The sequence below is a fragment of the Haliotis rufescens genome, unplaced genomic scaffold, assembly GCF_023055435.1.
Source record: "Haliotis rufescens isolate VD_foot unplaced genomic scaffold, xgHalRufe1.0.p SCAF_12, whole genome shotgun sequence".
Classification (NCBI taxonomy): Eukaryota; Metazoa; Mollusca; class Gastropoda; order Lepetellida; family Haliotidae; genus Haliotis; species Haliotis rufescens.
The window spans coordinates 28342279-28358249 of NW_025963802.1; the positions used below are offsets into that span (position 1 = coordinate 28342279).

General features: G+C 38.3%; 1 protein-coding gene across 1 annotated transcript; it reads left to right on the top strand.

Moving 5' to 3' along the window:
- The first annotated feature begins 904 nt into the window (after window positions 1–904).
- On the top strand, window positions 905–12339 carry LOC124116407 (protein TRC8 homolog). Its single transcript, XM_046477730.2, has 2 exons — window positions 905–1209; window positions 7444–12339. Exons 1-2 carry the CDS (start codon window positions 1041–1043, stop codon window positions 9321–9323), a joined length of 2049 nt encoding a protein of 682 aa, XP_046333686.1. The 5' UTR covers window positions 905–1040; the 3' UTR covers window positions 9324–12339.
- Window positions 12340–15971: the final 3632 nt, after the last annotated feature.

The window sequence follows — 15971 nt, forward strand, 5'->3', positions numbered from 1 at the left end:
TCAGTTAACTCCCTTGCCCCGGGGAAATGGTCGGAGTCGGCCATGTTCGCGTTTGGCGGGAATAACAAATAAAGTATATTTGTATTGCAACGTTCAAAGTTATATACCGACAGTCAAATATTTTCTCTGTTTCGTTTGATAATTTAAGTTAATAAAGAATATTCGAATGAAAAATATTTTAAAATGCTTTTACGGGCTGTTTTTATCGCTTGGTGTCAATTCAAGAAAACATTTCGTTGTACTCAGTTCTTGCTGGTTCACGGTCTAGATATAAGCGCTTGTCAGAAAACAACATACATTCTTAAAGAGAGAAGCGGTGTCGGACCATTTGACAGCGTTGAAGTCACTCAGGCATGAAACAACTTGTTTGTTTGACAAAACGTATACTTGGCAAAACGTCTACACTGATGATACTTGATTAATGGTGCACGTACTGGACCATGCACTTTGTTGGTTTAGTGTGTAAAAGATGTTGGGAATACCGCTCAGGACGGGCAGTAAACCCGCTTGGCCCAGATTGAAAATGTATAGCATAATTGGACCTCTTAAAAAAATGTACCTTTAATTTATCTGCATTCGTATATAATCCATTATAAAAAGAGGCAAGGATGTTTGTCTATTTGTTTCGAAACGTCTGTATCTTTTTCAGATTTATTTGTTTTCAGGAATTTTCGTACCTGGCATTACGTAAGCCATTGCTCATAGTGCCATGTAAAAACGTCCAAGAAACCTTTAAAAACAACTTTATAAAAAATAAGTGATCCGTCTACTGTATTTTCTATTCGGTTTATCAGAAAAGAGTATTAGGCTACCTCGTCTTTTAAAATAGTTATCCAACAGGTGCCGGCAGTGGTATGTCATGATAGAAATAGTTGTAAGGATAAACTTATCTGTGTACCGGAAGTGAAATAACCGCTGCGAGCTGTGGCTGCGTACTTTCCAAGTTGCGAGGAAACTTTTCCCCAGTTTCTGAGCAACTAGAGATATTTAAGTCTTGAAAAGAGAAAAGAGAGGGGCAAATACCTCCCCTTAGATGAAAAATGACATGGCGATCCCGAGTAGAAAGGGTACTAGATGTGGCTCTACGCGTCCCTTCCCTGTTCGTCATGGACAGTATTTTTCTGGGGAACTTCCTGAACCTGTTCATCACTTACGATCCAGAAATGGCATGGAGAAGCTATATGATGTGGTTATTCGGAATGGTCACATGTATGTATTTTGCCTCAAATGCGTAAATCATCACTTTCTGATTTCAGTATGTCAGTAGTCATTCAACACTTTATGTAAGCCTTGTTTTTAAATATTCATGTTAAAAGTAATATTAGAAAGGAAAGTAGGCCTAGCCTAAGCAATCTACTTGGAACCAATGCTATATGGAATTTATGATGCAATATGAAGTCTTCAATATTTATGATTTTGTTTGAATGTTATTGAGAAAGTATGTTACAATATTCTTATAGGTCTACTGTAGCAATGTTTCACAAATGATAATGTGAAAAGCCCATTTCTGAAGCGCAAGTAAACTCAAACATTGCAACTTTGCCGAAATTAATACGTTAGGGTATACTTAATTGCAAAGGCTTGACTAAAATTAAATTTGAAAAAAAAACCCCTGAAAAATAGCATTAACCACCTGGATGCCACAGGGACATATATATATCCTTCCTCTACAACCCTCACTTTGAAGTCGAATCAAATTCAAAATACATCACCCACACAAATACACTTCACAGTTTTGAATAAGGTGGGAAATTCCCTGTTATGTGATATTATCCACTGGCATTTTAGGCCACGCAAAAGTACTGAAAATGACCTCTGAAAATTAGGTACATCGTAAATGTCGCCATTTTTTACACATTACTAAATCACCACTCACAGCGTTATTTACATCATGTTTTGAAACCTGAACGTCGTATATTCCCATGGAGAAATGAATTTAAAAAAATAGCATATTAGTGATCACGGGTATCTGTCTTTTATCAAATCACCAATGATCATTCCAAAACGTCTTCGGTGACCCTAGAATAGTTTCGAATGTTTTGGAAAATACACGAATGCCGAAGTGAACTTTCTGCCATATTGGATAGTGTTTACTAAATCATGTTTCAGGTACACCGGTTATTAGACGCCTGTAACATCACGTATATTTCAAACTTAGCTGCCACAGATCTAGATACATCCTTGAATTCCTCATACATTTTAGAATCAAATGACCAATGGTCTTTGTCACCAATACAAAGTGGCTAGATGAAATCAAGAAAAATAAGTTAGGTGTGAAAACGAATACTGTGCTAAAAAAACTGCACTTATTTGAAATGTAAACAAAGCAAAATTCAGATTTTACAGTGTAGCATTTTCACCTATTTTGAGCTTTCCATTTGTCTATTCGTTCAAGATATTGGCTCAACATTTTCAGAATATGCATGGGAAGAGAATTGAAGGAAGAATTAGGGAATTTAAAATAGTTGCATTGCCATGATTTGATATTTTCAACAGAAATTGTCAAAGTTAGTGTCCTGTGTGACGCCATGACTGACGCAAAATCACGCACAACAATATTTATCGGATTCTGACTATTTCCGTTGGTTTCAATGAAAATTATAACAAATAACAGTACATAGATTGTCAGAATGTTTCTGTTTACTACATGTCACATTTTTGTATATACGATCCCTGAATCAACGAAAGTCCCCTCTTAAAATCCGGCGTACTGATGACAGTGAACACACCATTTTGTAAAAGTCGGTCACCAGTAGTGATGTCATACGTCAACATTGTTGTACATATTTGGTAATTTCTTTGAGGTGAAGGTCCTTGAATGAGAGTGCACATGATCATTGTATCATGCTGTTTACAGTTTCAGTCATGATGTAGATTTTACATATCTTTTATACATTTTTTCACACAATTATTTTCACTTTGGATATTTGTCAATGTTCAAAATGGTATCATACGTAAATATAGGCAACAAAATGTATGAACGAACCTTTGATAATCTCCTGTTTGTTTGAACATTGTTAACAAAACAATTGATAGGTTTATAGTGTCGAAATAGTGTTGTTTGAAATATTCATTTGGGTATGTCATTACGTAAACTGATGCCAAACAGGTGCGTGTCTTGTCCAATTAAGATACACAATAAACTATCTAATTGTTTACATATTGAAGACATTATTTAGTGAATTTTATGTTGTGTCGAAAAAGCGTAAAATTCCGTTTTACACATCAAGATTTTCCATACCATGAACGAAAATTAGGGGAGATATATAATAATCAAAATACCAGTGTCGTCTTTCTCCAACGTTATCAAAGACATAAAACCAGCCATGACGTCAAAAGGAATGGTGTTATTTTTGGGGTATTTCATTACATTTGATGAAAAGTCTGGTGCTCCATTAATAATGGTGCAACATTAGTCAAACAATCTCATTAAAATCAGACCTTAATCCTCGCTACCGATAAACAAAGATCTGAAGACATCCCATTAGGGGTCATGTCAGAACGACCTTTCATCTGACCAATCAGAGCATCGCTTACCAGATCATGAAAGTGACAGTCGGAATGTGATTTCTAATCATACAACCTCGAAAACTTTAATAACACGGGGTATTCATTCGGGGCATAGTTACAGTTTTAACGACTGAATCCATACAATCTAGACCATATATTAGCCATTCCAGAATGTTCTTTTCTTTAGGTTTCAAATTTGTAATCAAGAATTTGTCAAGATATGTTTCGAAGCGTAGTCGCCAATTTGAAATTAGTGCCGTAAATCACGAGAAAGCTGCCTTCTGATTGGTCATTCCATTGGTCGGTCAAAGTTTGCGCAAGGTCTGTCTGACGTGACCCGTAATGGGATGTCCTCAGATCTTTGTTTTGCGGTAGCGAGAACTAAGATCTGATTTAAATGAGATTGTTAGTCAAATTACACTTACACAATCAGGAGAATGTTGGAATCTAAGGACTAAGTTATAGGTTAGATAGGGCCATCCACTCCTCTCTTACCTTTTTTTATGAAGTATGATTTCATCGTTTCTTATGTTGTTGTTTTTATAACTAAACTTATACAGTTTCTATATGGATATTTGTGTTGGAATAGTTTGGTTTCTCATGAAGAAAACACCACGAAAATATATTGTCCTTACCCACAGCTAATTCACACCAGGTGACCTGAGTTACAATAAACTAGTGCTAAGCATAGCCGAGTTATGCCCCCTTTTCTTTGTACGTGTGTAACCTCTCTGTCGCCTTTTGATGTCATAGAGAAAAATCAGTTTTTGTCATTTACGGCATGCTATTATTGGCATTGAATGTATGTCGTTATACATACGCATATACCTCCATTTGATATGTAGTTATGTCGTTAAGATATGAGGCAGTATTTTGTTTGCTCACAGTTTCCGTAAAGCATCTAAATAAAAAAATAGTCGCGCAGTACTTTTATTGGTGTACGATAAAAAGCGGAGAAATTTACTGTTTTTCAACGCAAAATATATTCTCGGACAACACTTAGAAGTGTCTTTTTATCCCCCGCCGCGCGAAAGCGCGAAGCGGGGGATATAGTATTCACGACCGTCCGTACGTCCGTCCGTCCGTACGTCCCACCTGTTTGTTGCCACGATATCTCAAGAACTAAACACTGGATTGTCTTCATATTTGGAACTATGGTGCATATACAGACTCCGCAGACACCAGTCGGTTTTGGTGACCTTGACCCCATTTTCAAGGTCACAGCAGGCATATCTGCTTTTGGAGTTGGAAAACGGTGTTGCCGCGATATCTAAAGAACTAATCTCTGGATTGTCTTCCTATTTGGTACTAGGGTGTATATACGGACTCCGCAGACACCAGTCGGTTTTGGTGACCTTGAGCTCATTTTCAAGGTCACAGCAGGTAAATCTGCTTTTGGAGTTGGAAAACGGTGTTGCCGCGATATCTCAAGAACTAATCGCAGGATTGTCTTCATGTTTGGAACTATGGTGTATATACAGACACTGCAGACACCAGTCGGTTTTGGTGACCTTGACACCATTTTCAAGGTCACAGCAGGCAAATCTGCTTTTGGAGTTGGAAAACGGTGTTGCCGCGATATCTCAAGAACTAATCACTGGATTGTTTTCATATTTGGAACTATGGTGTATATACAGACTCCGCAGACACCAGTCGGTTTTGGTGACCTTGACCCCATTTTCAAGGTCACAGCAGGTAAATCTGCTTTTGGAGTTGGAAAACGGTGTTGCCGCGATATCTCAAGAACTAATCGCAGGATTGTCTTAATATTTGGAACTATGGTGTATATACAGACACCGCAGACACCAGTCGGTTTTGGTGACCTTGACCCTATTTTCAAGGTCACAGCAGGCAAATCTGCTTTTGGAGTTGGAAAACGGTGTTGCCGCGATATCTCAAGAACTAATCGCTGGATTGTCTTCATATTTGGTATTTTGGTGTATATACAGGCGGGGGACATTTCGTCACTTCTGTGACAAATACTTGTTTTAAATCTGGTTTAATATTTGCAGTTACGTTTACACCATCAAATAGGAAATTTAATATTCTCCACCTCTGCGTAATTTTATAGCCAGAGGTAGATCCAGTGCCGCATGAGTGCAATTCTCGCACAACCTTCACTTTTCCAATCTTCGGAAAAGGTGCGTCAGAAAAAAAACTCGGCATCCAGAGGGTGAACAGATGATTAGAAAATGACAGGCGAAATGGTCCCCCTAAAAGGAATTCACTACGGGTGTTTGACAGGCTGCACAGTTTAAACAAACAGGCCAGCCAGTCCCCAGTCTTCCTGCTTCCACCTCAGATTTTCAAAGCACATTACTGGGCTTTTTTCTGTCTGCTCATGCAACTGGTTATTGTGTCCATTACTTATGCCAAGAACTAGTAACAACATAAAAGATGCCTTCAGTTGTCTCCTCACGGGATTAATCCCACACAGGCTTTTATTGTGAGGAGTAGGACCAAGGGCAGCAGTTGGTTTATTGTACCAAAACAGAATGTCGGTCATAAAAATCCTGGTTACAAACATTAATTATTCACAATGTCAATATCAAAGGTCATTTCAAACACTCAGTGTATGCAATTTCATTTTTGTAGGATTAACAGAAATCATGGAGATAGCAACAGTTTTAGACTTCAACAAGGGGAACCATTGAAAGATTACTTGTGTTTTCTTTTCTTAAAATTTCGAATTGAGTTGGTAAAGAAATGAATCTGAATGAATTAGAAATGAATTAAAAAGCTGAATAGCTGGTAGACAGAATCCTTAGATTGGCAGGGTTTTACCTTGAACTAAAAGACTAGAGGTCCAGAGGACCCCCAAGACAAATTTCAAGGGTCCTGTAAAGTAATGAAATGATGTAGTGTACTGTACTGTAAAATTTAATAATTACTTTGATTACCATAATTTCAGGAACTTTATATTTCTTGTCAAAAGTTATGTACAATGAATATTATTGTGCATCCCTCAGGACGAAATATAAATTTGTCCGCGTCTATTCTATACATTTGTTTGTACAGGACACACTTTTCTGCATCACCATTGATCACTTAAAACCCTGGATTGGTCAGTCAAAGTTAGCTCAGGGTCAACCTGACATGAACATTACAGAGGGGTTGTCAGATCTCCAAGCAGAGGGATATCGTAGCAGAGTCACACTAACATATCTGATTTTAATGAGACTGCTTAGTACCAATCCATTTATTCAATGTTAAAACTCAAAACCATGGCAACTTCAACCTTCTCAACTATTGTTTACAAACACTTGAGAATAACCATGACAACAAATTGACTAACTATAAAACACAAAAAGTAGACTTTAGCTGCTACAGTACATGCAAGCGTGATACTAGATATGTTCATGGCATCCATAGTTAAATTCCAAGACCAAATTAATCTCTAGTAGTACATCATGCTTGGCATAATATCGAACTAAGACATGACAGATGATGGTTAGGACGTGTGTCTGACTGTGTGACAACATACCTTGATGGTGTGCAATGTTGTTTTTGCCATCAACAATTCAGGGTCTAAGCATTGGTTCATTTTCCTGGCCATGGACTAATTTTCATCCAAAATGTCCTGAACATTTTTCTCAAATTTTGTTATTAAATATAGAAGAATGTCCAATCAAGAGTTGTTGAAATCATGAAAATATCTTAATGACGCTTGTCTATTGCAAAATCACTGCATGTAATTATAACTATAAGCAATAGACTTTGCCCCTTACTTGAAAGACTATATCCTTGTCAGGGTTTCAGATCATATTGCTTTCTAGGATATTGATTGATTGTTATCCAAAAAATATTGAAGATATTTTTCAAATTTGGTAAAGATATAGAAGAAAGTCCAACGAGATGTAGATGACATCATACAAATGCCATTTGTCATGACTAGATGCAAGGCTTTATTGATGTTTATTCCTCTTTCTAAAGGTTTCTTCTCTTCATGCCTGATGTTCTGCCTGGACTTGAAGCAGCTGCTGGAGGTGTACAGCTACCTCATCTCCTTCGGGGCACTCCTCCTGTCCCACTGGCTTAACATGGCATATGTCCTGGACGTCTACACTACTGAGATAGAGAAGTACGCTTACACCGGCCCTCGCAGTATGATCCATCTCCTGACTGACGACCCCTACAGCTTGATCGCCAACTTCATGTTTCAGATCAGCTTGTCACATCTCTTCATTGTGTTACGAACAAGCCGCTACTCTTACAGGCAGATCGAAAATAACAACAGTATGCAGTTTCTGTTACGGCTGAGTATATACCTATCACTCGTTGCTCCACTGTGTCTAAGAGCCTTCTATTGTGATTCCCATCTATTTTTATGGACACCATTCCTTGCGCTCTCCATACCAGTATTGCAGCTGGTGTCCGATCTTTATAACTCACTGTATTTTATAGTTGTCACATTGAAACGTGCATACTATATAGCAACAGTGGCAGTTCAGGCTGCAGGTATTCAGGCATTTTTAGAACATCATTGGCAAAGGATTCATGTTCCTGATGTGCTTCGAGTGTTTTTCATTGTCAGACTTGTTCATCAAATAATGATTCATGTAGTCAGTAGTATCTATGACAGTTACATAGAAACTGGGGTACTGTCATATTTCCAATGGGATCTCTCATCAAGTCTGTGGCAGCAATTGCTTGTGCGGAGTTGTGAGACAAGCGTAGCGCTTCTGGGACTGACTAGTGTTGTGTCTCTGATGACTCATTACATAGGGATGATTATGGCTGCATGTGTAGGATCGGAAACTGAAGAGGATCGCAACATGGGCACAGTGGCAGCCATTTTGTTTTTTATATTAGCCCTTCAGACAGGACTGACGAGTTTAGATCCTGAGAAAAGATTACTCCGACTGTATAGAAATTTCTGCCTTTTATCAACAGCAATTTTACATTTTGTTCACAATATGGTGAATCCTTTACTAATGTCTCTGAGTGCATCCCGGAGTACAAATGTGGCACGTCATCTACGTGCATTAGGAATGTGTGTGTTTCTTATAGTATTTCCTGTGTGGCTGTTGACATTCCTGTGGACCCATCATAATGCAAGCACATGGCTACTAGCTGTTACTGCATTTAGTATAGAAGTGATAATCAAAGTTTTTATATCATTGCTTGTTTATTTATTATTTATGATTGATGCATATCGTGATTCCTTCTGGGAGAAGTTGGACGACTATGTGTATTATGTTCAGTCGACAGGAAATACGATAGAGTTCCTGTTTGGAATTTTCTTATTTTGCAATGGTGCATGGATTATGGTGTTTGAATCCGGTGGTGCAATAAGAGCCGTGATGATGTGTATCCATGCTTACTTCAACATCTGGGTGCAGGCAAAGGAGGGATGGAAGGTGTTTATAAAGAGGAGGACTGCTGTAAATAAAATCAACTCTTTGCCGGTGGCGACACAGGAACAGTTAGAAAGTGTCAATGATGTGTGCGCTATATGTTATCAAGATTTGACCAGCGCTCGTGTTACGCGCTGTCAACATTTTTTCCATGGTGTGTGTTTAAGAAAATGGCTTTATGTGCAAGATAACTGCCCTCTCTGTCATGAGTTAATATACAAGCCAGAAGGGGAGACAACAACTTCTCCAAATGTGCCAGAGGTTTGGGAGAACCATGTGAACAGGGCACGTGCACAGGTGGTACATCGCTTCCAGCCACACCCTAACCAAGTCCGCCTTGCGGTGCCCCAACAGCCACAAATTCAGCCCTTCCCCCTTCAGAACCATGTTGTTCCACCTCAACAGGCACAAGTACAAGCCCCCGCTCAAAGAGTGATGCACCCTCACCAGGAGTAGAAGTGACTGGTGGGTGTGGTACTTCTTGGTATCGTCTCATACATTTTCCATTATCAGCAACTATGTATCATGAAGTTACATATGGATCCAGACTGAAATATCAAATATCAATGCAACTTATCCCTCAAATATTTTAACTATTACCGACTATCGGTCATGTAGGATTTGGTTAGGTAGTAGTTTACCTTATACCATGGAATAGTTGCCTGATGAAATGGCTGTAATCATCTGAGAATTACAAACCGACAAGGACATATGTAAGTGTTGAGTTCTTGTAATGGCGAGAACAAACATGACCATGATTACCATGGTGATTGTGTTTACAGTGGAACCACACAATCCTCGATTTGTGCAGGATTAGAAAATAATAGTTAAGAGGTTTATTGGAATGTAGAAAGAACAAGCCCTGTTACTAGTTTAATCTTTGAGAAAAAAAATGTTTCATCCCAGTAAAGGAGTTTGTGGCTGGTTCTATGCAGTTACATTGTATTTGTGACACTGTCACAAGCAAAATCTGAAACAAATTCCCACCAGCTCCCACTTACATGTGATGTAAAACAATGAAGTAAGGGATAAGTCATGTTCAGTGGGGATAATGAACTTGGGTTGTTTTCGGGGGCATTTTAAGAATCAGCATCTCAACATGTTTTCATGTGTATTTTATTCTAATCAAATGTCTGTTTTTCAAAATGAAAGTATCCCAATAAAGAGTAGTGTTTGTATATATCATACATGTCCGAAGACTGTGAGTTGAGTTAACGCTGGTTATATCTAGCATGAATATATATTTTTTGGCTACCATACATTTATGAATATGATATTTAGGCATAGTCGGTGAATAGCTTTCCAAATTGTGTAAGGCCCTGTGTTTGTTGCTGACACATATTATGTACAGGATTCTGCAAACATAATACACAAAGGTTTGCATCAAAATCATATGGTTTAACATGCTGATAGACTTGTTGCACATGGACTATACATGTGTACAGAAACACTATGGACAAACAGTCTTTTTTTATTTTTAACTACAAATTGTTAACAGGGGCTAAAGCTTAAATATTTTATTAATGACTTCTACGTAGTTGGAAGATATAAAGAGAAGCTGGGAAAGTGCAATTTTAGAGTTTATCCGTGTAGACAATGTAATGGTATCTTCTCAGCTATGAGTGTCCCACATTCAGGGTCCTGCAGCCATTAGGTTCCCCTGTATTATGTTGCAGTGTTTATCATGCAAGTTACCATAGTTACAGGAATTGAACCGACTAATATACCTGCACAACCTGCAGGTTGACTTGGGAGGGACCTCTGTTCAGTGTCGAGTGCATGTTGGTAGCTTGAAGGCTTGTTCTTTCACCACTGAAGGCCACAGGCCATCATCCCTGCATACATTTGTCCGTGGGCAAAAGAACCAGTAGTTTGTTTCCCATTCCTGCTTCTTGTATCCCAAGCCCTCTGTCACACGGATACCTCAGTGCTATGACTGTCATCACCACCATACTTTAGTATAGACCATGACAGAGTCGTTCGATTGCATGATAAAACAGGACCCTGTTGTTTGTAGATGACACTCCTCCATGTATCATAGCTTGATGTATTCCTATGAAATGTGAGCCATATTCTGCACAATCTATATATTCTATAAGACTAAGAATAACAAAGGGTAATTATGTTACCAGGTGGTCAGGCTCGCTGACTTGGTTGATGCATGTCATTGTATCCCAATGGCATGGATCAATGCTCATGATGTCAGTCACTGGATTGTGTGGTCCAGACTCGATTTTATACAGGCCGCCGTCATATAGCTGGAATATTGCTGAGTTAAACAACAAACAAAACAAATCTTAAACCCCAGTAGAGCAACATTACACCTTGTCTTCATGGTTTGACCTAAATCCCTGTCACGTGAGGAAATGCAGTCCTCTTTGGATGTAAGTAAATCACAGATTTCAGATAAAAGGCACTGTGTGTTGTTTCCAGACATTGCTAGAGTTGACTAGGAGTCATGAAAATATGAAGATAGGTAGTTTGAAGAACGACTTGAGTAAATGAAAATTGATTACAAGGATAGAAATTACAGAATAAACTTGATTATGATTGTTTTAAGATTATAACTGAAAATAAATGAATTTATTGTGTTACTTCCAAATGTATCATCATCAAATATACAACATCATTTGCAAATGAACAGAATAGTTAACAAAATGAATTCAATATTCAAGCCAGCCTGTCAAAATACCACCTTTGTGATTGTGAAAAAGAGTTGGCATTTAGTAAAAACATATGCCATGGTTAGCCATTGCATTTTCCAGGTTTTAAATCTCATCAACATTTTTAACCAAACCTGTTGTGGCACCCATACACATTTATTTTATGACATTACAAGATATGTAAAGGGGGATGGTGGAAAACATTGTGTATCAGGGACTTCTACATTCCTCACCTGACGACAGGAACCTCTATCTCTATTTGTGTGTGTTCCCTATGTACTACAACTGCCGACAACATCCAGTTAAAGGGAGACTACTCCATGGTCTCTGTCGTTTCCTGTCATGTTCATTGTGATTAGTGCCTTGTGTGGTTGCTTTTTATTTCTGGTAACCATGGTAGCAAGATATGGCTATATTGAATTAGATCATAAAAATGGTAAGTCATGTCAGATGTTTTGCAGGAGGCAAGACTAAAGTTGGAAAGCACAGCATGTCATGATACTTATGCATATGCATGTTTCAAGTTGAACAAAAATATTTCCTGGATCACAAATAATGTTCTAGGTCTAACAGGCATGATAAGAATAATGTTGTGGTATTGTTTACGCTTAACTTCAAAATATGGTTTGGGTAGGTAGGCATTTTGTCCACTCACATGCATGTTGGGAACTACTGTTAGCCAGCAGTGTTTGGTATATACTTTCATGTGTGCTCTTTGTTTTGTCATGAAGAGAGACAGCACCTTAAGAAAGGGTAGGTGAGGTAACCATATCAAACTACACTGGGGGACTTGGAGCCATACCTGTGCTCATTGGTGTCACAAAAATGGTAGATGATTGCCACATGCATCACTTCAGGCTTCCTCCCACATTAGGTTTGATCATCTGATCAACTGATTAGTTGAATATTGTTGTAAGTGATGTTAATCGATACTAACAAACATTCATTCTTATCACATGATGAACATGCTTATAAACACGATAAAGTGAAAATACATGTGTGGCAACTTAACAATTTCAGATAACACCCATTAAGGTGTATTTATTTTCATTTACCTATTTCATGAACAAAAGGATAGGGTTGTATTGGCAGACATCTCACCACTGGTATATGCATAATTATTAAATCATCAGGTCAAGGGCATGTAAATATTTTGATGATTAATTTCATAACTTTTGGATAAAATCAGTTTAACAATATCAATGTAACCAACTTGGCAAATAATGCATATTGAAAATATGTAATGAATTGGTCTTTTTAGGTGCATTATTTTGATATTCCACATAGCAACATGACAGTGTATGAAGGTTTTGGTATTAAAATCCTTGATAGTTGATACTTGAAGGAGATGGATCATCATGAAAAACATATGCATGTGTCAGGGACACAAATAAATTCATTGTGGCCAATTACTGTCAGAATGGCGTCTTGGTAGTGTGTGCTTGTTGAAACAAAGTGACTCAAATGATGGCTGTAGTGTATTAGAGAAACAGTAGACAGTTAGGAAGTGTAAAAAACTTTCTGCAACTAAGCATTTTTCTGTTGATCTGAAATGTTCTAGGAGCCCTTGAAACCGAGCCCTGTCTTGCATGTGTGTTCTGATGTGTTTATTGAATAATTTAGGCCCAGGAAGTAGTTCACATATAAATGACAGCTGTCCTTATTCAGCAAGTAATGTTTTGAAAATGCCAAAGATTATCACTTGAGACATAACATTCCTTGCTCCATGTATCATACCAATGTCTCAGTGTCATTGTGATGTCTCCCTCTGCTGTCCTACCAAGTACATAGTTGAAATAATTTGCTACAGAATGCAATTGTATGTGTAATATAAAATCTGAGTTTCTACACTCAGTAGAGGCTATACCTAAAATTTTTCAGAAGAAAGTTGAATAGAAATAATGTAAAGTTATCTTTGCTTGCCAGCTGCTCTATTTGTGATCGATTTGAAAACTAGACAGATGCTGTTAATACTGGTACACAGCATAGTATATGTCCTCTGAAGACAACAGAAGTGAACTTATGTACGAGATAATGTTTCTGTTCAAATAGTTATAAAACATGCTGCACATTTATTGTTTCACCACTAAACTGCCTGACTAATCAACTTAATGCCAAGTAAACTAAACAATATTGAGCAGTACAAACTTATTGTTCAATCTACGCAAGGTGATTTGTAGATTAAAAAACAAAATAAAAATATTGTCATATAGGACAGTGTGTAGCTACTGATGATGGGAAAATGACCCACAGGTCGGATGGGGCTGTTATCAGTCGGACTGTGGATGATTATATCAGAAAACACAGTTAAATACCATTTGGGGGAGAAGTTTATAGATCCAGGTTCATGCATCAGCTATCCAGTTTGTATTCTGGGAATGGAACAATTACATAGGCTTCATTGGAGGGTTTTATGCAATGTGGCGAGTGTGGTTCAGAGAGGTGTTGATGTGCATATGACCTTCCATTCAGATATACATGTAATGCTGGATTTCTGCACCGGTTTGTTATTGCATGTTTCCCTGTGACTGAAAATGTTGTTGATGAATGGTAAATGAGACTGAACAATAACTAAGCCACTTCTCTGACTCATCTGTGATACATGTAAATCTAGAGTGTTGTTAATATAACATTTTTGTTACAAGTTAAACATTTCAATTTGATAATATGTACACAGGATTGTATATGTCATCGCTTTGATTTATCCAGTGATAAAATAATTTATCAAGAAAATATTTGTAATAAATAATACTTCTTTAGAAAAAGAGTTTGTTATGAAGTCTTTCAGTGTTGTATCAAACCCAAGGCTACAAAAGTAAATGTCACAGGGAGAAAAGAATGCCTTCCAAAGACCCCACATGCTCAGCGTTTCAGTCAATTGGGAGATCAACATAATGTGTTTCTGCTGATGTTATACAGTATTTGATATATGTGATATGCAGGTCTCCGACAATTACCACTTTGGGGAAACCATGAGCACAAACCTAGAAACATAATTGGGATGAACCAGGATTCGAACCCACAATCATAGGTTTTGGCATGCCCAAGGGACACAACTCTGTGCAGTGCCTGAGACGACTGTGACACCGGTGCCCCTTCTATTTTGAGCATATATACATGTATTATTATCATAGCAAGCAAATCTGAATACACGTAAAAATACTGAAGGTAACTTTGAACATACATCTCAACCAATCAGATTGCAGAACACAAATCAGCAGTATTTCACCCATATCACAGCTGCCTGCAACTATGCTTGGAAGGCACACCAGTAGTTGACAGCAGAAGTAACAGTCCTTATCATCAGGCTGCCACAGAATCAAGCAGGCCACACATTGCAACCACATCGGAAGCATCAGGTGTTTTGGTCCTAGTCTGCACTGAAAATCCCCACCGAGGAAACAAGATAACGTCACAAGCTTCACAAAACATCAGACCCAATAGGGTGATGCAGATGTGCGTTGGGATAGAGCATGCTTATAACTTGCAGTAGACTCACTGCTAAAAATATCTGATTTCATATATATTTGAACCCATACAACTAAATGAAACCAGTAGGTGCTATCAAAAACATATAAAGCCATGTGGAATAAACACAACCAGTAATAGCCCAGAACTCGGAATGTGCGTTTATTGTCAAAGGAGTTTTGCCTTGCATCAAACCATTGCTGATCCCTTTCAATAGGATTTTGCCTTCTGTGCTATTTATCAATGATTATTCTGAATGATCTACATAACAAGTATGTTTAAAAAGGACTTTTCCTTGAAGAGGTGAGGTGAAATTGGGTTTAACTTTGCGTCCAAGATTATTGCACTTTTATAGCGACATGCATGCACGTGTGTGTTTGTGGCTGCTTGTACTAGTCCGGACTGATGCCGATTTTTAATGCTAGCTGAGCCTAGCTCACCGAGATACCATGCCCCAGTGTAACATTGATACCCCACTCAGACACATTAGACTGACTCCGAGCCGACCAGTCCATGTTTTAGCCCCTTAATACCGAGTGCCAGACAGCGTAATAAGTACCATCTTTTAACATCTTTTCGTATGACGCGACCGGGGATTGAACCCCGGACCTTCCGCTCTCCGGGCGGACGCTCTACCTCTAGTCTTTGAAGAAAGCTTCAGTCAGCAGTATGATTTTGGTTTGCTTTGTTGTTTAACGCCGCACTCAGCAATATTCCAGCTATATGACGGCGGTCTGTAAATAATCGAGTCTGGACCAGACAATCCAGTGATTAATATCATGAGCATCGATCCAAGCAATTTGGATCGATGACATGCATCAACCAAGTCAGCGAGCCTGACCACTCGATCCCATTTGTCGCCTTTTACGACAAGCATAGTCACCTTTCACAGGGAAGCATGGGTTGCTGAAGACCTATTCTACCCCGGATTTTTTTCAGGGGTCAGTCAGCAGTATGAAAGTACACCAGTGAA

Coding starts and splice junctions, on each gene's coding strand:
- LOC124116407 (XM_046477730.2), top strand. CDS start 1,041: ATGACATGGCGATCCCGAGTAGAAAGGGTACTAGATGTGGCTCTACGC. Junction 1,210..7,443: donor GTTATTCGGAATGGTCACAT/GTATGTATTTTG, acceptor CTCTTTCTAAAG/GTTTCTTCTCTTCATGCCTG.